General features: G+C 34.1%; 1 protein-coding gene across 1 annotated transcript in view; it reads right to left on the reverse strand.

The window, feature by feature from the left end:
- The window catches only part of LOC136043673 (uncharacterized protein C18orf63-like), a 77,389-nt gene extending 69,116 nt beyond the window's left edge, over positions 1-8,273 (reverse strand). The window contains exon 1 of the mRNA XM_065728568.1: positions 8,034-8,273. Coding sequence (XP_065584640.1) covers positions 8,034-8,176 — 143 coding nt within the window. The 5' untranslated portion in view covers positions 8,177-8,273. The remainder of the gene's footprint in view (positions 1-8,033) is intronic.
- Positions 8,274-22,962: the final 14,689 nt, after the last annotated feature.

The raw sequence follows: 22,962 nt of genomic DNA on the forward strand, positions 1-22,962 counted from the left end.
ATAAAGGCCTTTTTGTACACACAAGTTTTATTAATAAAGAAATTCGCAAACACTATTAAAACACATTATTTTTAGGGCACTGAAATCAATAGAATAGAAGTGGGAAAAGGGTTATTTTCCACTCATCATCATCACTTGAGCGTTTTCTGACGTTTGAACAAACCAATAAAAAAAAATTTGTTTGAACAATGGAAACACAGCATTTCACTATTATATCGTGATATTCTATGGCAATTCCCACCCTGTGACACTTCATGGCTGGCAAACGGCACCCTCTGGCGGTCAATATCTCACCCAAGATATTGTTCAGGTATTTTCCAGCAAAAATATCCGTTTACACAAGAATCTTTCGTTTAAACTTAAAGGAAAATTCCCAATAGTGTTTTTTTCTGATGACTCGTGGCAATTGACGCCAGCGTGGCAAAATGTACCAACCAGGTAGCACCCTCTGGTTTGCATTATCACACCTGAAACATTTTAAACCTTTTGTTGACGCCAACATAGTACAGTTTGCCCGCCCAACGGCAACCTCTGGCATGCACCAACACATCTAATGCATTTTCAACCTTTTTCCCCCCAAAAAAAAATTATAAACTTAAATTGACCATTGTTTTTATTTTAACTACGGGAAAATATGGTTTCATTGTTAGAACATGTTAGTCGTAGGTAGGTAGGTAGGTATGCCTTTATTTCATCAAATAAAAATTATTAAAATTGCACTTACAATCAATAATATGCTGCTCAATTTAGGAACCTAAAATGTCCCTGTTCAGCAGCAAAACTACAACAAATAAATTATAACTATTCATTCAAAATTAAAGAAATACGCAAAAAAAAAACAGATGAAACACTATGCAATCTCTAAAAAGCCATCTCTCATCATAAAAAAAGAAAAAAAGGGATAAATTTTTAACCAATATAATTTACAATTTACTCAAAAATATTTTTTTTTATTCTTACTTTAAATAACATAAGGTTTTCAGACCACCTAACACTCTCTGGAATTGAGTTCCAAATAACAACACGTACATGTTTAATAATAAACCCAGATCGCGTTTTATGCCTGATTTCACTAATCGATAAAAACTTCTAAAATACTGAGGAGACAATCCATTTAAAACCTGGTATACAAAAATAAAAATCTGCTGAGACTTAATAAATCAATATTCAAAATATATAAATCTCTAAAACAATCTCTAGTACTACCAAACGCAAGATACTCACCCAAACTTCTAATTCCCTTATTCTGCATAATCTGGACCCTTTTCACATGACTAAAAAAATTGCTTGTATACAATGAACAGCCATACACTAAATAAGGATGGACAATTGAATAATAAATTGCTTTCAGAACATGTAAAGGAAACAAATTATGAAAATCTTCTTAAAATACGAACTCCGCGAGCCAATTTGAAGATAAAACTTTGCAATGATGAATTCAACTAAAATTTACATCAAAATAAAATCCTAGATATCTACATTGAAAAACCTGACTAATGGAAACACCTTGTAAAAGAATGTTATGGCAATTATTTACAACTTTACCAATACGACTAAATATCATATAATTAGTCTTCTCAATATTCACTGCAAGAAAACTATGCTTTGTGAACTGAGATAAATTCTCCAGAGCCATCGGTGAGTGTGAAATCCCCACTGCTTATAGGGGTCCTGAAAGGCGTAACGTCGGAATACAATGAGAATCAAGTCAAATCTGTTGTACCAAACTGCAAGAAAGTTTCACAGTGTGGAAAGTCCCGAGTGTTCAAGGTCTACTTTTAGTCAAAAAAGCATTGCTCAGTTCTTGAAAGTATCTTTGAAAGTTGGCTACGAAAAGCTTTTCGCACAAACATTTGTATATCTTCCAAACTGTTGATTCTCGTATCAGAAAGCCAGGCATCTGGCCTCATAGAGCTCCAATCAGACCCTCTGCTCTCGCTGTGGATCATGCTATCACACCACTGACTGTTCATCTTCGTGTTTAGGAATATAGTTCTGTCTGGAATGTAAAGTTGCCATCCGTACTTATTACAGTGTAAAGTTTCCAAATAACAAGAGTCGCCTAGCAAAGCCCTTGGTATGATTCTACTACTGCGCAAGCTCTACTTTCGTGGAATATTAATAGTGGACTTTAGTTAAACTTCCTGAGATAAAAGGTTTGCTTTCGAACTGTGATGTATTGTGGTTGTAAGAACACTTTTTGACGAGTCATAGTTTAGGCCTTCTGAAAATTGACAATAATTTTTCAAGCTACTCGATGCCTGCTAAACGATCCGCTTCCGGTGGCTGCCCTTCGGGTGGTGTTGTGATGCTTGTTACGACCTCGTCCCGATCGAGTAATTTTGATCCATGTGATTTTTTCTTGATGTCAGTGTAGAAGAGTATGTTATTGTAAACGTTTATATACCGACAGATTACCGCAATGACCGGTCGGAGTTTGTATTTACTTCTTCATGTAAAAAAGGAGTCTTGTCTTTCAAAGATTCGCCAGTTAAATAAGTTTGTATTATTATAGATTTTATCTGTAATTTAATTGATGCCTTGTTATTTCGTGCTTCTATTTTGTCTAGTATTTTTGACGATTGGCTTAGGATCTTGCCAAAACATCTTGGTTACACTTAGACACAACATTCAAGTCGCGTGTCAAACTTTGACCATGCAGTTTCTTCTGAAAATCTTCGAGTGTCACCTGTTCATGTCATTAATGACTTCCAAATATCAGGCCCACCCCAAAACCAGATTAGCCTCAGGCCCAATAGAGATTGGAAAACATCCGAGGTGATTTTTTCGCAGCAGTTACTAATTCTATCCAACAAAAAATTCATGTCCAGTTCCAGCTGCTCATGAGAAATCTGCAAGCTGATGAAAATGAAATACGGGTGTTGCTAGATATCTATCTTGCACAAATTTGCCATACCCTGAGATGCGCAGAGAAAGCCGCTATGCCCACTTAAACATTTGCATTGGGGTGTCACGAAGCATTAGTCCAGTAGTTCCAGCCTAGTTGAAGGTTAGGGAAAATCCAAATGTTGGTACCATTTGTGGCTCCAGTGTGACCGTCCTCGCCCTGGCTGTATTTCTGACATCCGTCTTTCTACAAAACGAAAGTTTGCAAGAGAACTATCTATCCTCATGAGCCAGATAGTTCAAGAGACGACCCAGCAAGCTTCTCTTCCCCAACCTTCCTTCTTGAGAAATGTATCAAGAGATCCTCCAAGCACCCGCCTATCTGCTCAAGATATTCCTGATTCCGAGTGGAATTCGTACTTCTCTTCTGAAATATCCCCGCCAGATGCCACCCTACAGTCCAAATATGAAGATACGCTTGGTAAACTTCTGTCTAGTTGTCCTACCAACAATTTGTTGTTTCGGTTTATTCTGCACTGCGAGGAATCCAATGCCTAAAAGGTCAATCCATTGCCTGGAAGCGACCTGCTGGTAAACCATATTGCTCTTTGATGCAGACGATTGTTACCCAAGGAGTTGTACCTTCTTCTTTCTCAACTGGAGGCATCACTCCAATTCCAAACAAAGGTAAACTTGCCACCCAGTGCTCGTCTTTCCGCCCTATAACGGTGGCTACTACCTTCTGTAAGCTTCTTGAACTTCTCTTCATTGACTACCTGAACGCGAAATGCTATGTTCCACCTTACCAATTTGGATTCCAGCCACGTCTCGGTCGTGTCCACGCTTTGTCGGTTGTCGTGAACGCATTGATCGATGCTGATGCATTTGGTGAAACTCTTGTATTAGCCGGGCATGATGTTTGTAAAGTGTTCGATTCTCTCATTTATGCCGCTAACCTACTCTATGCAGCAAAACGTGGAGTGAGCCCTTTATATATCAGAGTGCTTCAAGACATGTATTCTCATCTTAAAGTTCGCCTAATACTTCACCCATTATCTAAAGCTGACGGCTCTCAATTCCATGCTCTAACCCCTTATATTTTTGTCAAAGTCAAAAAAAGTACCCGTCAAGGTGCTGTTTCTTCCCTTTCACTCTTCAATAACGGAGTTCTTGATGCAGAGTCAGCTGTTCCCACATCTTATATCTTTGCCAATCTTGATGTATCTTTGGTATGTTATGCAGATGACATTCTGACTTTGAGCCACACTATTCAGTGCACTAGCAAGATTTTATCAGCAATACAATCTGAGTATGCAAAACTAGGTCTTCAGTTGAACACTGAAAAGTCCAAAGTTGCATTCTTCAACTGGAGGCAAGCGTCTCCTGGGGATATTCCTCTCGTAAAAGGTAGAAATAAGCCAGTAGATCATATCACCTACCTTGGTCTTCCTGCCGGTTCATCAGTAATGCATATGAGACAAATATTAATTGCTCAAATTGAATGCGGAGTTGGGTTATCATATGCTTTTTTTGTAACAAATAAGTTACACTTCAACTGTTGTCTCCTTTCAAAACTTTTCAACTCTGTTGCTCTACCACATTATCTGTACATATTGCTGTTTTTGAAAATGCTCACAAAATCTGCCTTTGCAAAAAGTTTCTGCCTTTGCGCTTAGTGTGTATTTCTTCGTTTTTTTCTTTTGTTTATTGCTCCATTTTTTCCTTTCTTTGTGTGACAGGTTTTCCAATAAATAATAGTAATAATAATAATAATAGAAAAAACTTTTTAGTATTGTGAAAAAAGCTTGTTACATGTAGGAAAAAACTTGCTACTGTTGTGAAAAAACTTGTTACTCATAGAGGTAAACTTGTTAGCATTGTGAAATAGCTTGTTACTCTTAGGAATAAACTTATTAGTATTGTGAAATAACTTGTTAGTATTGGGTAAAAAACGTGTTAGTACTCATCAGAAAAAACTTATTAGTATGATTAAAGAACTCATCACTCCTAGGAGTAATAAGTTATTTGACAATACTAACAGGTTTTTTCATTCAAGTAACAAGTTTTTTCCCACTAGTACTAACAAGTTTTTTTCCTATGAGTAACAAGTTTTTTCACAATACTAACATGTTTTTTCCTATGAGTAACAAGATTTTTTCATAACAGTAACAAGTTTTTTCCTAAGAGGAACGAGTTTTTTCACAATACTAAGAACTTTTTTTCCTATGAGTGACAAGTTCTTTACACAATACAAACAAGTTTTTTCCTACAAGTACAAACAACTTTTACCCTATGAGAAACAACTTTTTTCACTATACTAACAGGTTTTTTTCCTACAAGCAACAACTTTTTCCTACAAGTAACAAGTTTTCTCAAAATACTAAGAACTTTTTTTCTTAAGAGTAACAAGTTTTTCCACAATACTAACAAGTATTTCCTATAAGCAACAAGTTATTCCACAATAGTATGATTTTTTCATCAAGATAACAATACTAACATTGAAGTTTTTCACAATACTAACAAGTTTTCTCAAAATACTAATAAGTTTGTACTAATGAGTAATAAGTTTCTCATAATGATAACAAGTTTTTTTTTCCTATGAGTATCAAGCTTGTTCAAAATACTAACATGTTTTTTCTACAAGTAACCAGTTTTTCACAACATGAACAAATGTTTGCCTGTGAGTAATAAGTTTCTTCACAATTTATTAACAATTTTTTTTTATTTTAATTAATTTTATGATAACAATAAATTTGATGTGTGTGCTCCCCTATCCTCAATTTCTTGGGTATTTAGTACACATCAGTATTATAACACATAGCCTAAAGACACTTGAATACCCCGTCTCCTTCAACATTGTAAAATAGGGTAAATAGACATCTATATGATAGACTTTTTGTCTACGGCTCAGTCTATCTAAGAGTGTGTCCTTACTAAAAGACTTTTACAATGAGAAGTTATTTGATGTGAAAACTTATCTACAAATCTTAGAAGTTTTGGAAACAAACAAATAACGAAGTTTTTCCTGCTTGGGTCATATTAAAGTTGTGCTTACACATTCCCTATAGTTTTCAGAATTTTCCCTGAATTTCTTTAAAAGCAAAGTGGGTTTATGATATCCCCCCGAAAATCAATTTGTCAATAAGATAACTTAAAACCATTATATCAGCCTTATAGTCGTCTGACTGTCTGGTAGACAAAGGGTCTATTAGCCATCTTTTTATGAGTAAAGTTTTTTTATGAGTAACAAGTCTTCTTGCAATACCAACAAGTTTGTTGCAAACAATTGCAAGCTTCTCTGGTACAAAAGTTTAAATTGATTCTGCCTGCAAACATTATTGATAAAAGAGTGGAAGGTTTCAAATCCTCCATTAGAAACCTCAAACACCAGTGGTCTTCTCTCTTTGTATAGTATGTAGTTATGTTAGTGTTTATTGACTGTAAATTCTCTTTTCATTGTAATTAATTTTCTCTTTTTTTTGCATTACTGCATCACTAGGGCTACAAACCCTCCTTTGTTTTGTTGATGGGTCAGAAATAAATTGATTGACAATCCTATGTAAACCAAGGAAGCACCAATTTGAGAGACTGCAGAAAACTATGTTCAACACAAAGCTATGACATTAGACAATATTCAATAATAAAGACATGTGTTATTAGGGGTATAAAAGTGGCCCAGGATAATTGGAAATAGCATGAAATAAGAAATCTAATGGTACTAACTTTGGTAAAAGCCTAGAATTGAGAAGGAAAATATTAAGAAAACAATTCTTACTTCATGGCATGCAGAAAATTTTTAGTTAATAGATTTTGAAAGCAATTCTACTATTAAATACCCCAACCCCCTCCCCTAGAGTGGTAGTATCCAAAATATATATCTTCTATGCATTTTGCTATGATCCACTCTTGTTTTAATTTGTGTATCCATAAAATGAATCAACACTGATAAAATCAAAAGCTAAAAAACATATAAAAAATTGAATTTTTGGGCTAGCCTATATATTTGCACATTAGGGTGGGAATAAAGTTTAGTGGAATTATTTTCAAATTTGTTAAGTACATTAAACCTTAAATTGTAACTTCGAGCAATTGAAGGATTATAATTCAATCATATTGTATAGAGTAGGCCTATAATTTTCTGTACATTATGACAAAAATTATTTTCTTGACAGATTTCCTTCTCAGTAGCCCTGATTCTAGGCTTGTACCCTACCTTAATGTTTGAAAACAATTCATCTTATGGATGAAAATAAAAAGAAATGTGAAGAACTGATGAACAGAAATGTCTTACACATTAGCATATAAAGTAACGATTGTTTTATCATAGTGTTTTCTTGCAGTTTTATGTAGCATAAGGCTACAGCTGACCCCAATAGATTAGGGATGCATTTTTATTGTAACAATGTTCCCTATAGAAAAGTGCACAGAACATAGTCTTTCTGAAAGCATAATATATCATGAAAGTTAAATGCTGATAAATGCATGAATAGAAATAAAGTTTCAGATAAATTCTGGGTAAAATTCTAGTTAATTGACTTCTTGCTATCTCAGAAAAGGTTTAGGTGAAAAAAAATGAAACTTCCAGGGATGAATCTACAGACTGAATTCCATCCTGGGAGGGTGTTTTGAAGCAGCTACCTCCACACCTTCTCTCTCTAGAGGGCCCTGACCTTTGATAACCTTTAAAAATATGTGTGTTAAAAAGTGAAACTTTACAAAATAGATCTTCTGCTTAATTGAAGTGCAACAAAATTATTTTCAGCTTCATAACTTTGCTCAATTCCATTTTATATGGTTTTATAGATATGCAAATAGATTTCCTAAATTTTGAAAAAAAAAACATTGATAAGGCTCAAAATTCTACTCAAATAACAGGAATTGCATTTTTCAGAACTAAAGGCAGAGAAAAGCAACTAGTAACTGAAAATTTAGGTAAAATGTTGTTTTGTCAAAATTTCAATAGGTATAGACCTGTCATGTAGGCAAATCTCAGGGCCCTCTAGAGGGAGAAGGAGTGGGGAGTTGGTACTTTAAAATACCTTCCCAGGACATACATTAGACTGCAGACCTATCCCTGAAAGTTTCATTTTCCTAACCTAAACCCTTTCCAAAATAGCAAGAAGTCAATTAACTAGAATTTTACCAAATTCTGTTTTTTGAAAACTCCATTTTAATAAAACACTAACCTGCAGCATTCCCTTTGCTTTCTAAACAGTAAGTCAGATGAAGCTGGACTAGAGAATGAATGAGACACAATTCTGAGATGTAAGAGGTCATATGAACATGTGTCAAATACACTCAGATATATGCTGCTTTCTGAAGGCTCCATTATAAAGAAAGCTACTAGTCTTCTTCATTCAATATGCAAAATGTCAAGTCCAATCTTCCCAAAGCCAAACTCACATGTTTTTAAGTTAAACTTTAATGTTGCGTTGCCAGCGCTTAGTCTTTGAAACTGTAAGAATTTTCGGTTGCCATTACTGACAATCAGCCAAGTGGGATAGCCGGCGTCACAATTCCAGTTTTTAGGAAAGTTTCCAATCCAACAAAGAAGGTGTTTTTCAAATTCACTATTTCAATTTCATTTCAATTTCGGGTTTTTTCATTCACCTTATCTTTTTTAACTAAAAAATCCACGTATTTTAAATAAAATCCACGTAAAAAAGCAAGTTCTGTCCACAGACAAAGCTTGTGTAATACAGACGTTGAACAGAATTAATTTTATGATAACAATAAATTTGATGTGTCTGCTCCCCTATCCTCAATTTCTTGGGTATTTAGTACGCATCAGTATTATAACACATAGCCTAAAGACACCTGAATACCCCGTCCCCTTTAACATTGTAAAATAGGGTAAATAGACGTCTATACGATAGACTTTTTGTCTACGGCTCAGTCTATCTAAGAGTGTATCCTTACTAAAAGACTTTTACAATGAGAGGTTATTTGATGTGAAAACCTATTTAAAAATCTTAGAAGTTTTGGAAACAAACAAATAACGAAGTTTTTCCTGCTTGGGTCATATTAAAGTTGTGCTTACGCATTCCCTATAGTTTTCAGAATTTTCCCTGAATTTCTTCAAAAGCAAAGTGGATTTCTGACATCCCCCCGAAAATCAATTTGTCAATAAGATACCTTAAAGCCATTATATGAGCTTTATAGTCGTCTAAACGTCTGGTAGACAAAGGGTCTATTAGCCATTTTCCAGGGAGAATAGCTATCATCAAAATCTGTCGAGAATTCTAATTTGACTGTGTAACTTCACTGAAAAGACAACAAAATTACTTCTTTTTGGTGGTGAGTTTGTCAATCAAAACTGGCGACACCAAAAGAGTTCTCATGATGGCCAAATTACTCAATTAATAATTCCTTTGACCTAATTTTTGTCATTTTATGAGCAGTTATACTGAAACATTATTTAGGACTGCTTGTTTATGAGCTTTAAAAAGAATGTTCTACTCCATCTAATAAGGAAAAAACAGAGGAAATTGAACGGTTTTTCTGATATTTCTGGGAAGGCAGGTGTTGGCTTTTGTTTTTCGTCATTTATTCAGATAACTTATCCCAGCTTTACAAGTTATGCCAAGACCCCCGATCCTTTGTATCAACTCAAACTCTAATTTAGGCTCTAAGAAGAGTCTAAAAGTATTTTTAAATTTATAAATTACCAACCTGCAATATTCCTGCTTCAAAAGAAATCAATAGAACTACCCAGGTCTGCCAAAAATATCCATCTAACAATTATCAGAAGACAGCTCCTATATCTACAATCAAAAGGCAATAGGAAACATTTCCACTCTAAACCTAGCCATAAACCTATTAAACATAATGAAATTGTAGATCTGTTAGCTGTAGGGGCCACTTTTTTAACCGCAATCACTTGTACGAGCCTCAATACCCGGGATACAATCAAGCAAAGTACACAAATTAGTCGCAACCGACAGATGTCATCCTGTTTCTCCTCATGAGATCAAAATATTCTATATTTTACATTGAAATCAGGAGCTGGTTGGTTCCATCATTCTCTTCTGTGTCATAGTTGTCTTTCAGCTGATGAGACTATCCAGCATATTTTGTTTGATTTCCAGACCTGGTCCTAGAATTCATTCAGTGTAATTCAATGGGTTCTATTTAATAAGTTCTCCCCCCCCCCCCCATTCAAAGCCGATTTGGACCTTTGTTGCCCCTATAATTATTTTTTGGGGAGCCAAGTAAATATCTTTTCGGGCAGACACACAGACTTACGAGTAAATTCCCAAAAATCTTGGGATAGTGGAAGCTCTGAACTGAAAGCAACCGATGAATGACGAGCCAAAAGTAATTCAGGAGAAAGGGGGTACTGAGCTTTCAGATGCAATTCTTGGGAGACATCTGATAGTTTATAAGTGGCTACGGAATACCTGTGTTGTTTTAAAATTAGTTTTCAGTGAATAGGCAGTGCAACAGCAAAGTTCACTTGACCCATTGACGAGAAATCGCATCAGTTCAGTTTCTGTTAAGAAAAAATATCGCTCAGTGTTTTTGCACCACCTCGGCACTGTACATTCCTAGGCCAGAGCTTGGGCCTATGCGTAAATCCTGGACTGCCCCCATGATGACAAAATGATTTCTAAAGTATTGGCAAAGATTCTGGAAAGAGACTTTCTAGTTTTCTTCCTATTACTTCATGTGCGTTGTACTAAAATTGCCAAGGCCATAAGTTAAGAATCAAGACCCAGTCTGCAGTATCATCAATAAATATGTTAAAGAACTGTTGGCACTCATCAGTCTCTTAATTTATGAAAGAGACGAAGATTTGATAGAGCTTTCTCCTAAATGAGAAAAAAAAGCCAGCCTATCTAAGAAGGTATTTGTAGACGGTCAACGAAAGAATTGGCTAACTTTATGAAATTTTACCCATCATGGACTATATGAATGTTCAGAAGGGTAGAAACTGGTAATCCTTTTAAGCCGCGTCATTACTATTTTAATATTATATTTCAAATTCGAACAGCTTTCTCCGACAGCGACTCGGTCTGTTGGGAAAACTTTCTAAAAATTTTAGCTCAGAAATTTTGTTAGATTGAGGAAATACAACCTTTATTCAAGCTATTAGCAAACAGTTTTAATAGTAATTGCTTTTTGGTTTCTATTATGTTAACTTTTCCAACTTTAAGGTGGATCTTAGCTTAAAAAAAGGGGAAAAAAATCGCTTGACACAAAACAAATCATTAAACAATCTTTCACAGTAACAACTATACGAACCAGGTAATGCCTATTTGCTTATAACTGCTAAACGAGCGCTGTTTACTCGGCTGTAGCAGTTCATAATGACGAAGACCACACTACTTTCCCGTCACACAAAATGAGAGAAAATAGAGTTGGTTTTTCCTCTTAATCTTCTCTTATTTTGTATACGGTTGTAGTCAGAGCTTTTATTTGCTCCTCCCATTTCAAAAGGGGTTTTAGCAATAGATTTTAAGTTCTAGAGAGAACTTCCAAGCTTAAACGCTGTTGTTGGGGAATTTCTTTCTCGTTGTAGATCCACGTTGAAGATATAATAGGCAAAATCATATCAACTTGACTTTGTCTGGTTGGCCCTTGTGAAGCTATACCCCTAGTTGAAAGTCGAATTGAAATTCAGGTCAAAGTCTCCATTCATACTGGAGGTCCCAGGGACTTCTTGCTGTCTGGTTCTAAGCCGGCTCAAGTGCTTCGGTGCAGACTTGAGAAAATATGTTTATCCCCGTACTACACTGGTATCTGGAATCATACAGCTTGGAATGTTGCGACGTTAAACAAAGACTATTGTATCGACATTATGACTGACGAATTCAGAAGATTCGAAATGGACTTCTTAGAAGTTTCAGAAACTCATATCCCAGAGGTAGGAAGCATGAAATTAGGTGATATAGAATTTGTTAACTTAGGCAGAAAGATGGGGTACATAGAGAGGTAGTAGGGTTCACAATGGATAAGGAAGCTGCTAAGTCTTATTTAGGTTTGGAAGTTATTAATAATGGAATACTAATTGTTCATTTTATGGCTAAAGAGTTCAGGGTATCAGCTATAGTAGTATATTTCCCTATAGAACTGACTGACTTAGATACTAGTGACTCAGGTGATTTTACTTAAAGTTACAGGAGCAAATGGACAGGGTCCCAGGTAGAAATATGGTGTTTTTACTAGGAAATTTTTACACCCAGTTTAGTAGAAATAGGGATAAATGGCATCCTAGCCTAGGTAAATTTGGTCTAGGAAAAGAAAACAGTAATGGCTACAGACTTTTGCAATTTTGTAGTTATAACCGATCCGGTGTTTGGTCATAAAATGGACCATAAGTTAACATGGTAATCACGTGATGGTAAGACGGCAAACCTTTTTGATTATGTTATAGTAAACCGAAGACTGGCAGGATCAATACAAGATAGTAGGGTATATATGAGTGCTGTTTTTGATGTTAAAAGTAAAGACCACCATCTAGCAGTGTCTAGGGTTAATTTGAAGATGAAAATTCAGAAAGGAAACTATCTCTCGGGAAGTTATGATGTTGGTGGACTCCAGGATGAGAATTTGAGAGAAACTTTCCAGGAACAGTTAAACTCTAAACTTGAGAGTTTGAAATTTTCCAATGTGAAAGTTGGCTGGAATAATTTTAGAATGTGTGAAGTTGCTGATGGTGTCTTAGGGAAGAAAGTTAGGACCACAACTAGGAACATTAGTGAAAAGCTTCATGTTTAGTAGAGAGGAGAAAGGGCTTGTACAGAAATTATCTGAGTGATAAATAATATGAAAACACAAGGAAAGTGACGAAAGTGTAGGAAGCATTAAAATATGAACTAAGGAAGTGTGAAGTGGAGGCAACGGATAAATCTGCCGAAAATCGGGAAGATGCAGCTAGATGGCATAATAGTAAAATATTGTACTGGCATGTTAATAATTGAGAGAGAGTGGTAAATTAGAACTTGTCCAAGTTAAAGACAAGAATGCTGCCACAATTAGTGATAAAGAAAGAGTTAAAGAGAGATGGGCAAAATTTTTTGAAAATGTGCTAAACCGACATAGAGTTGCAGGAAAAGGTATAGAAGAAAATTAAACAGCTTGGGATAACTTGAATGTGAAGAGAGATTTATTTTGTGAGAAAAAATTAGCGACGGTGCTAAAAGGGGTAAAAAATAATAAGGCTCCAGGTGCTGATAGTGTGGTAAATGAGTTTCTTAAATATGGTGGTTCTGAGGCTATAAATAAGTTACTGAAGATTGTGAATATTATTTTTGAAAAAGGGAAAGTACCTAACTATTTTAGGAAAACCTTAATTAAACCAATGTATAAGAAAGGTGATAAGAGCGAGTGTAGTCTGGTCTCTGTAGGTAAGGAATCACTTAGTAATATGATAATTTTTAGACTGAGGGATGCTGTAGATAAAGTTTTAAAAGAAGAACAGTGTGGTTTATAAAAGGCAGAGGATATGTCGACCAAATTTCCATTCTTAGGTTAATGATAGAGAAGTGCCTGAGTTATCAAACAAATTTAGTCCTCAGCTCTATATATTATGAGTAGGCATTCGATTCTGTTGATAGAAGAGCTCTAGCAAAGGTCCTACCCTTGTATGGTATACCAGACAAATACATTAAAGTGATTACTGCTATGCACGAGAATATACTGTGGTTAAGGTAGGAAATGAGATTAGCAGCTTTTGTATTAAATTAGGAGTTAAGCAGGGTTGTTTTTTATACCCGCTCATGTGGATTATTTTAACGGACCTTCTCTTAAGTAGCACAAGAAAGGCAATGGGAGACCACGGAAAAAAATGGGAAGGAAAAACTCTCCTGACCTTAGATTATGTTGATGATTTAAGCATCCTAGATGAAAGTGTGAGCAAAATGAACGAACTTTTAGAGGCCTTGCGAGTTCAGGATGCTAGAATAGGTTTGAAAATTAATGTCAACAAAACTAAGTCACAAAGGCTAGGAATAAGTGAAAATAAAAAGGTGACGTTGGGTAACGAAAAGATTGATCAGGTGGGCAGCTTCACTTACCTTGGTAGTATTATTAGTAAAGTAGGTGAGAGCACTGAAGATGTTAAAAGTAGAATATTTCACAGTTTAAAAAAAAGTTTAGAAGAATAGGAAGAAAATTCTGCAAACTAAGATTAGAATATTGGAAGCTACAGTGATGACAGTGGTCAAATATGTCTTTGCAGAATGGGAGCTCCAAAAATTGGATGAATATTTGATAGATATTTTCCAGAGAAATTGCCAACGGATTGTTCTGGGTACCCGGCTGACTCACCGTATTTCAAACAGTAGGCTGTACGGAAAATGCGCTTCAATCTCACTTTCTAGGGCTGTAATGAAGGAAAGGTTGAGATGACTAAGGCACCTTCTGTGAAGGATGATGGATTGCCGAAGATTATCCTTTCTGGCCAATCTTTTAGGGCTAAACGGAAAGCAGATCGTCCTTCTTGGGGTGGGAGAATGTCATAAAGAAAGATTTACAGGAAACGGGAACTTCCTGGGAGGGTGTAAAGAGGGAGGATTTGAATAGATTGTGACGGAGGAGGAGCATGCGTAGCTGTGTTGGCCTCAGGCAGCTTGGTGCTGCGGTCAGTTGTTAGTAGTAGTAGTATTAGTACTTCCCTTGCGGCAATAAAATTGATTTGCGGTAGGCTGTGGGTTCTTTTTATGGTTCGTCTCAAACTCCAATTCGAAGTTGTTGAATACAATGTCGTCTGCTCGACTTCATTAGTTTAGTTTTAGATATTATCACCAATTAAAAAAAAAACTTAACAAAATACTGCAAAATAAAAGTGTAATACTAACGTCATTTCTATTTCTTAAGGATGATGGAACAAGACTACAAACTTATCACATTGACTTAAGAAGGGAGCAGGATATGAATAAAAATTATGAATACTTAAAACAATCTAACTATTGATAAGTAAGTTGAAACTTTAAAATCGTGACTGCTTTAGTTAAAATGCACTTTTTAAATATAAAGAAAAACGAGCAAAAATTCTGTTTTTTAGGCCAAAAAAGCCAGCAAGCGAATGTTTCGAAAGGATAAAAACCTCTCTTCTTCAATGCGAGCAAAAAAAAATATTTAAGGAAAATGCCAAAACAGACAAAGAAAAAACCAAGAACAAATTTGGAGAGCCGAGGAGAAAAAAGCAAAAAAAACAAGAATAACCAAATTTAAAAGATAAAAAAATTCAAAAGAGCTCAAAACTTAAATTCAACAACTTCCAACAACAAGCAAAATTCCAAAAACTTTTTAACTACCAATGAAGCATACTAGCAAACGACTGGCCAAGTTTTTTCTTTATATTATGGCCGACCAATGTGGTTTAAGAAATTAATTTTTTAAATACTTTTGAAGCGTTGGGTGTAAGTATCTCTTTAGGTGGTATTTACAAGAAATGATGCATTTAGAAAGTAAGGGAAACGTTTGCCTAGGGGGTGGGGGGATGCAGTTAAATTAAAAGCGACTTTTAAAAATCATATGTTGTAAATTTGGCGGATATGATGAGTTAACAATGTTCTTATTACGGTGTATCGTTCAGAACAGATAATAATATACATTGTCAATAAAATATGTTGAAAGACGAAGGAAAAACGACAGAATCAGCAAATCTAGTGTAAAAACCATAGAAATATGTCAAGCTAAAAATTTAGCAGGTCTCAGCTACGGCTCCCTTGTTTTCACATATTTTACACAAAAATTTCTTGGAAATCTTCGTTCTACCAGGAACCTTGTAGCTTGTATTGGAAATATCTACCAGGAAGCTTCATCCAGTAATCCGGTGTCAGGAAGAACAAGCTCCCATGAGAAGCAATTCCCAAAAAGCTAGTTTTCAACTGCTTTGTTATGGGGTTTCTGAGCTTAAATACGATATAAAATTGTAAAAAGTGGCAACATTGCAGCTTTCACTGGTACCGTATATTATCTCTTTTTAAATAGAAAGATGAACAGACATTTGCTCCATTGATTGAGAAACTTTCATGAAGGACTTACCCTCGTAAAGTATACCAGATTCGTGTGTGGAAGTAAATAACACTATGTATTAGAACACTGCTGTAGTTTCGGTAGAAAGCAAAGATAGTAGTAGGTAATAATGCTTAGTAAGTACTTAGTTAGTAATAGTTTATACCTATACTTCTATTATAGTTATATTATGTTTAGTATATAGTTATATACTTATATTATATTTTAGTTATATTAGTATAGTTTATACTTAGTTAGTAAGTAAGAATAGATAGTAGTTAGTGGTCTCAGTAGGAAGTAAGTAGTTATAAGATAGAAAGTTAGTAGTTGGTTCTGTGTGAGCCTCTTTGACATTCATACAAAATCTTTGCTTTGACGAGCCCTATTATAATTGCTTTTTTGTGTGTTAATTGATTCGAAAGTGCAAATTTGGTCCATATTGACTTTTAATAGATATTTTTCAGAAATAATTCCTATTTTTTGCAATGTTCTGCTTAGCAATGTTCTGCTTTGTCCCAGTAAATATGGATTATTTGGTCAGCTGTAGCCTAAAGAAAATACAAACAGTTGTGGGAGAGTGTGGTATCAATTAGAAAGTTAAAATTCAACTAGACCTGGATTTAACGAGCTGTTTAACTGTTCTGGGTAAAATTTTTAGCGAAACTAAGAGTTTCTAAAGGTTTTGAGACTTCAAAGTCGAAAAAAGCTTGAGAATTCACGCTATCGAAGCAAATCCGCTTAAAATAGAAATAAATAAGGATGAAGATCTTAAGTAAAAAGAAAATAACAGTTCATTTCAATTACCTAGGTAGCGCTAGTAGCAAGGACGGTGGATGTAGTGAAGATATATAAAGCAGAGTTGCTAAGATGTACTATAGTTCTTTCACAGTCAATAAAAGTTTGAAGAACAGGAAGACGATTTGTTTAGAATAAGTTTTTAGGAATAAGATTAGGATGCTAGAAACTCCGATAATGACAGTAATCAAATATGGATCTGTGACGAGGAGAAATGCTGGACACTTGCCAAAAAATTGTCTAAGGTATGTTTTAGATGCTCATTATATCCTACAATCCATTGTATCTTATTAACAACCGCATATGCTACAATAAGATGAATGAAAATGTTGCACGCTCTGTCATTATAAGGATGTAATGAAGAAAGTTTAATATGGTCATCATACTTTTCGACAATCCAACTAAACAAGCTAACAATGTCCAAAAATCGGGTCAGAAACTGTAATAATAACAGATTTGAATTAAAGAAGGGACATTTTAGAAGGGAGAAAAGGGTGAAACACTGAACACATCGAGGTGGAGAAAGAATGCACGAAGCTTTATTGACACCAGGTAGCTTTGGGCTGTGATGAGTTGTCCATAAGAGTACTATTAGTAACATCTACATAAAGTTGTTTTTTTATTCGAATCATCAATCACAGGGAGAAACCTATATCAGAAGAGAAAAAGTTAATAATCTCAGACTTTTGATAAAATTAGGTTAAAACCTCAAATTAGGTTAAATTAAAATTAGGTTAAAATTAGGTTAGTTAAAATAAAAATTAAAAAACTTAAAATTAGGTTAGGTTAGTTGAGAAAACGAAGGATGGAACCATTGTCTAGAAGAGACGTCCTTCGTCAAAGAGCCCCTGAAAGCACTTCTTATGATATTTTCAAAACATTTCAAGGCTCAGTAAACGTTTTTATTGAATAAAAAAATCATTAAAAAATGATGGAACCATCCAGTGAAAGGTACTTGTCCCAAACACGTTTAATGTCGATCTAATTTGTAGTAGTAAATGGATCCTTAAAGCACAAAGAACATTATGACGCCCCCAGAATATCCTTAAATCCAACAGCAAAGATAACAGACCAAAGGCATTTGATACAGATATCTAACTGTGCAATATTTTGGTAACCTCTAAAATATAGTGTTTGTGTTCGTATGTCTTCGTTTTCATCTATAGATATCGTTCCGAATGTTGCCTCTTCAAAGCAAGCTTATTCAGAATATTTGGTCTTAATAAATGAACTTCAAAAGAAAAAAAATATCTTATGAAATATTAAAAGTTTCATGATCCCTTGTTAGTTTTAATTATCTGAACGAATATGGGTTTAATAAAAATAAATTTATCTTTTTCATATATAAATCGCTTAATAAACATGACTTTTTTGTCTTCAACAAACAGTGCGATCACCGCCTCGTAAGTATAGTTTTCAAAAGCGCTAAATGCCTGAATAGATTGGAGGATGGTAATAAAATTAAGTCAAGCAGTAAAGCTGTATTTTGCTTTAACTATTTACTAAGATATGACTGTATTCTCTTAGAGCCCTATATTATAAATTATCTATAGAATTGAAACTGATAATTTATTATTAACTATATATAATAGTATTATAAATTATATATTATATTAATATATATAAGTATATATTACATAATATAAGTATATAATATATATATATATATATATATATATATATATATATATATATATATATATATATATATATATATATATATATATATATATATAGATATATATATATATATATATATATATATAAGTATATATATTAATATATATTTATATTAATATAAATTGCATATATATATATATATATATATATATATATATATATTATATTATTAATTATATATATAATAATTATAAAATAAATTATATACTAATTGAAACTGTTCGTTAACTCTGTATTCTACCACATTCCCTGCAAAATGTTTGAATTGAACTTCATTAATGGCTCACTGTTAACGCAATAACTGAAAGAGTGTAATATTAAAAGGGAAAAGAAAGAAGGAAAACGATAACAAACCAAAAGTTAAATTTACAGCACAACAAAATACGATAATGAAAGAAAAAGGTAATATTCAATATTTAAACGATTACATTGTAATCCAGCATTCCTTGATAGAGATCCTGGTATAAAACAACTCATCAAAGAGATGGCTGGGATATAGAATATCTTCTATAGAAATAATCTGCTGTATTGAAGTACAGAAAATATTTTTTTTTGTGTTTGTAACAATCCAAAATATTGATATTGGACATTTATTTATGCTGAAAAAAGTAAAGTTTGATGTCTTTTGATAAGAGGGAAAATTTTAAATTCAAACGTAGGAGGAAGAGTATGGGTCTCGTCACCTTTTTTTAATCCATGTGCTATATCAGATTTTGATCAACAGAAATTATTTTTTTTTAAATTGAGACTTTGAGCCATCATTTTTCTTTTTTTTTTACTAAGAACAAAAGCAAAATTAACTACTGACGAATATTATGAAATCTGTTTTTTTAAATGATTATAAAGAAGAAGAAAAAAAAACATTGATTGAAGTCCCTGAGCATTTTTGTGCTCTTAAGTCAGAATGATTGGTTTCGAATATCTTCAAAGATCTTCTACGATCTCTAAAGATCTTCTAAGATCTTTAAGATCTTTGCTGAGATCTTCAAACTGTATGGATACCAAATAACTTTATATTAAGAAGAAACAAACAAAATTGAGGGACGTCATTAGGCTTCAAGCAAATGAAGCTTCCACTTTCACCCAGGACAGACTAATCTGGAGACGACTATGGGCATTGGTGTCTGGTTTCCCTATCCTGACAACGCTGATTGGCAACAGATTTAAGTCAAATTGAGTCTTTTTTGGTGGGCAAAATACCCCTACTCGTACGATACAATGGTGTTTATATTTTGAAAGAAAAAGCTCAAATAAGTAGCTCATCATCATTGACTGGGTTCAAATTGTTCTTAATTTAGCCAACAGGTGTATATTCAACTTACAGAAAACTCGGCTTTGTTAACTTAATTTTAACAAAATTCGTATTGTAGTTATATAAAAGAAATAAGAGTATAATATAAAATATTAAAGGCTTCAAGTTTTTATTAAATAAAACAATGTTCAACTTTAACTTACTATTTTAATGTAAAGAATAGTTAATTTTTCTGTATATTTGATTTCGAAAAATGTGTCATAATCCATTTTAAATTCTCACTTAAACCCGTTTGATCGATTTTTGCTTTGGGAAAAAATATCAAAAACAGAACATAAGAGGAAGGATTCTCCTAAGTTATGCAGGCAATATTTATTCGGTATTTGACAAATAATTTCATTTTTATGTTATTTTAGTCCAGTATTGGAAGTATGTCAATCTCAGAAGAGTTTCTCAAATATTCAAAAAAAAACAAAAAAAAAAACATTCCCTTAAAAACTGCCTTGAAAAGTAAATGTGTTAAAAAATATTTTGTTACAATTTAAGTTACAGTTAATTTTTCTATATTTCTCTCGTATTTTCTGCCGACAATATTCATTGAGCATTTGGCAAAGAAGGTTGTTTTTACTTTTGTTTATTCCAGCATCTCAGACGTTTGAATCTCAGAAAAATTTATCCTTTTTTTTATAAAATTTGAAACCTTTTTTATAGTTTATATTATATTCTCTTAAGATCCGCCTTCGAAAGTTATGTTATTCAAACTGTTACTGTTGTAGTTTGGTACCATAAATTTTAGTTATTTAGATGTAATTAGTTATAATTTCATAATTTACTGTTATAATTTTTATGTACTAAAATTTTGGTTAACAGTAAATTATAAATTTAGTTAAACTAGGAAGTTTCTTTCAACATGAAAATTAAACCCATGATAATTTATCTTCTATCGCAAATTTTCACGTACTCTGCTTTCCAAAAGCCCAAAGTTTTCTTTGGAAAATATCTTTGGGTATAAAGGAGATTCTAATATGGAGTATAACTAATTCAATACCTTGTAGAATCGTTTTGACAAAGATAGTTAAAAAATGTGACTTAAGGCGTTCTGTAGTGTTTTGAGACAAGAAAGCAACAGTCATCAAACAGATTTAATATTTGTGTGCGCTAACGCAAGATTTTCTTACTTTAAGAAATTAATATTAATATTAAACTTTCACTTCAGCGTAGCTTCTAGTGTCTTCATATTAAGGTTAAAATAGTTTGATCGTTTATCTGTTTTTATCATCGAATTCAACAATTCATTGTGTTGCGAGAGCAACACTTTGGTTTTGTCGTGTTTTTTTTTTTTTTTTTGTTCCTAGCACCCCGATTTCAGCTTATTCCTAGAAAGTGGTAAGGGTCTAACCTCTGCGGTTTTTACGGAAAGTGTGGACCTTAGGCCGGATTGATGAATATGACTTTACATTTTGGAAAGCTTCGTAGAACTCTTGCCTGGGGCCAAAAAGGATGGGTTTTGCTTGTCCTTGAGCCAGAGCCTATAGTGTGTGAAGTGAAGAGGAGTTTTATAGCCTATGTCAGAGAGGACTATCTGAAGTTATGCAGCCAAGCTTTCGTTTCATCAAACCATGTTTCTGCTTTCGAGTGGAAAGCTCCGTTCTAGCAGGCAAGCAGGCAGGCACCAGTTTGAAGATGGACTGAAATCTATAAGTGTTAAATATATGCGACAGTTACCCTGCCCCACAGCCAATATATCTTCTTTGAGTGATAAATAGAAAAATTTAGAGAAGCAAAAAAGCGGCATTTTCCCACGGGTCCGAAAGTGCTGCCATCTATTGTTTCTACCCATTTCTGTTCGTGATTTCAGCTGAGTTTATCATTCGGTTTTTCGCACTTGGGATTGCGGTAGAGAAATGGTATCAGATGTGCCTCTTAAACTTTAAAAGTTCTCTCATTGCTAAAGAAATTAGAGTTTATCCTTTGCTCCTTTCTAAGTGATGACGTTAGAAAGTTGGCCCACGGCAAAAAAGTCAACTTTTGAACTAAGACAGATAGATTTTTTTTTCGACGGCAGTCGATAGCTTTTGATGAGCTGATCAAAGTATATGTCATCCATTTTTTTGTACAAAAATTCCTTTATGAGATATACCAGTTTGAAAGTTTAAAGGGGTTGACAACTTCAGTAGTAAGGTACACACTGAAACCAAAAATAGGCCGATACCAATTGTGAGACATATAGGGGAGTTGTAAGCAACAGTCGGCTGTTAGCTCATAATCATCCTCGGCAATGAGGGGTTCGCAACTCTTACTAGTTGGTGTACCTATTTTTTGTTTCCGTTGTATTTGATGGTAAGACCAATTTGGTTCCAGTGGTAAGACATGTAGGGGACTTGTAAGTAATAATCGGCTGTAAGGCTACAATCATCTTTAGCAATGAGGAGTTTGCAACTTTTGCGAGTTGGTGTACCTAGTATGTATTTTAGCATCCTTACATATTAACAACTTCAGCGTTTGGTTGCAGCGAGGAAACAAAACCAAAGTGTTGCTCTCGCAACACTTTACTCGGCGCCACACACAGATTTTCCAGGGGGGCCCAAGCTTCCACCACAAAGGGCCCTTTGCCGGTCATAATAATTCATTATGTCCAACATAATCCATTCTGTCCAATTGATTTGAAATTACTGCACGCCTATTAACCAAAGAGCGTAATTACTTGACGACCCTTGGGGTAATTACGCTATTTGCTATTAATTATTGTAAACTTTGAAAGTAGGCAAGATACATAATAAAATTCTCGAGTTATGTCAAATGCCCATTTCCTAAATTATTACGCGACACAAATGAGTCGTGGGGGGGGCCAAGATGGAATTTGTGCTCACCCCAAGATTTGGTCCAAATGGCACCTCTGGTTTTTAGGCCCTTTTATTCACAAATCAAAGCCTTATATTGTTATGGGTGATTTTCGAATCAAAAAAGTTATCACAAAAGAAATTTCACAAAAAAAACGGCAGCGGCTATAGGCCTCATAATCTGGGTGAGGACAAATTATACTAATTTTATACTAATAAAATGAAAAGAATTTAATGTCAGATATCAGAATAGCTGGGGGGCAGCTACCCCCTTGTCCTGGTTTAAAACCACCACTATACAAAAAACTGGCCTTAAGAGAACTCAGTGGTACCAATTTAGGGAAATTAAGGGAGGGGCAATATCTTTTCGAAAAAGTAAGGGGGACTTTTTTTTGTAATGAAAATACCAAAAAGTGTGTTTCTCAATAAAAATATCAAACATAATTCATGAGGAAGGGGGGAATTTAGGCCCCTCATTCACAATCACAATGAAAATCACCCCCAAGTATATGCCAAATGGAAGCTTTTTTATGTTTATCATAAAATAATATAGACTATATAACATTAAGTAATAGCAAACTAGGA

This window comes from Artemia franciscana, unplaced genomic scaffold, assembly GCF_032884065.1.
Source record: "Artemia franciscana unplaced genomic scaffold, ASM3288406v1 Scaffold_805, whole genome shotgun sequence".
Classification (NCBI taxonomy): domain Eukaryota; kingdom Metazoa; phylum Arthropoda; class Branchiopoda; order Anostraca; family Artemiidae; genus Artemia; species Artemia franciscana.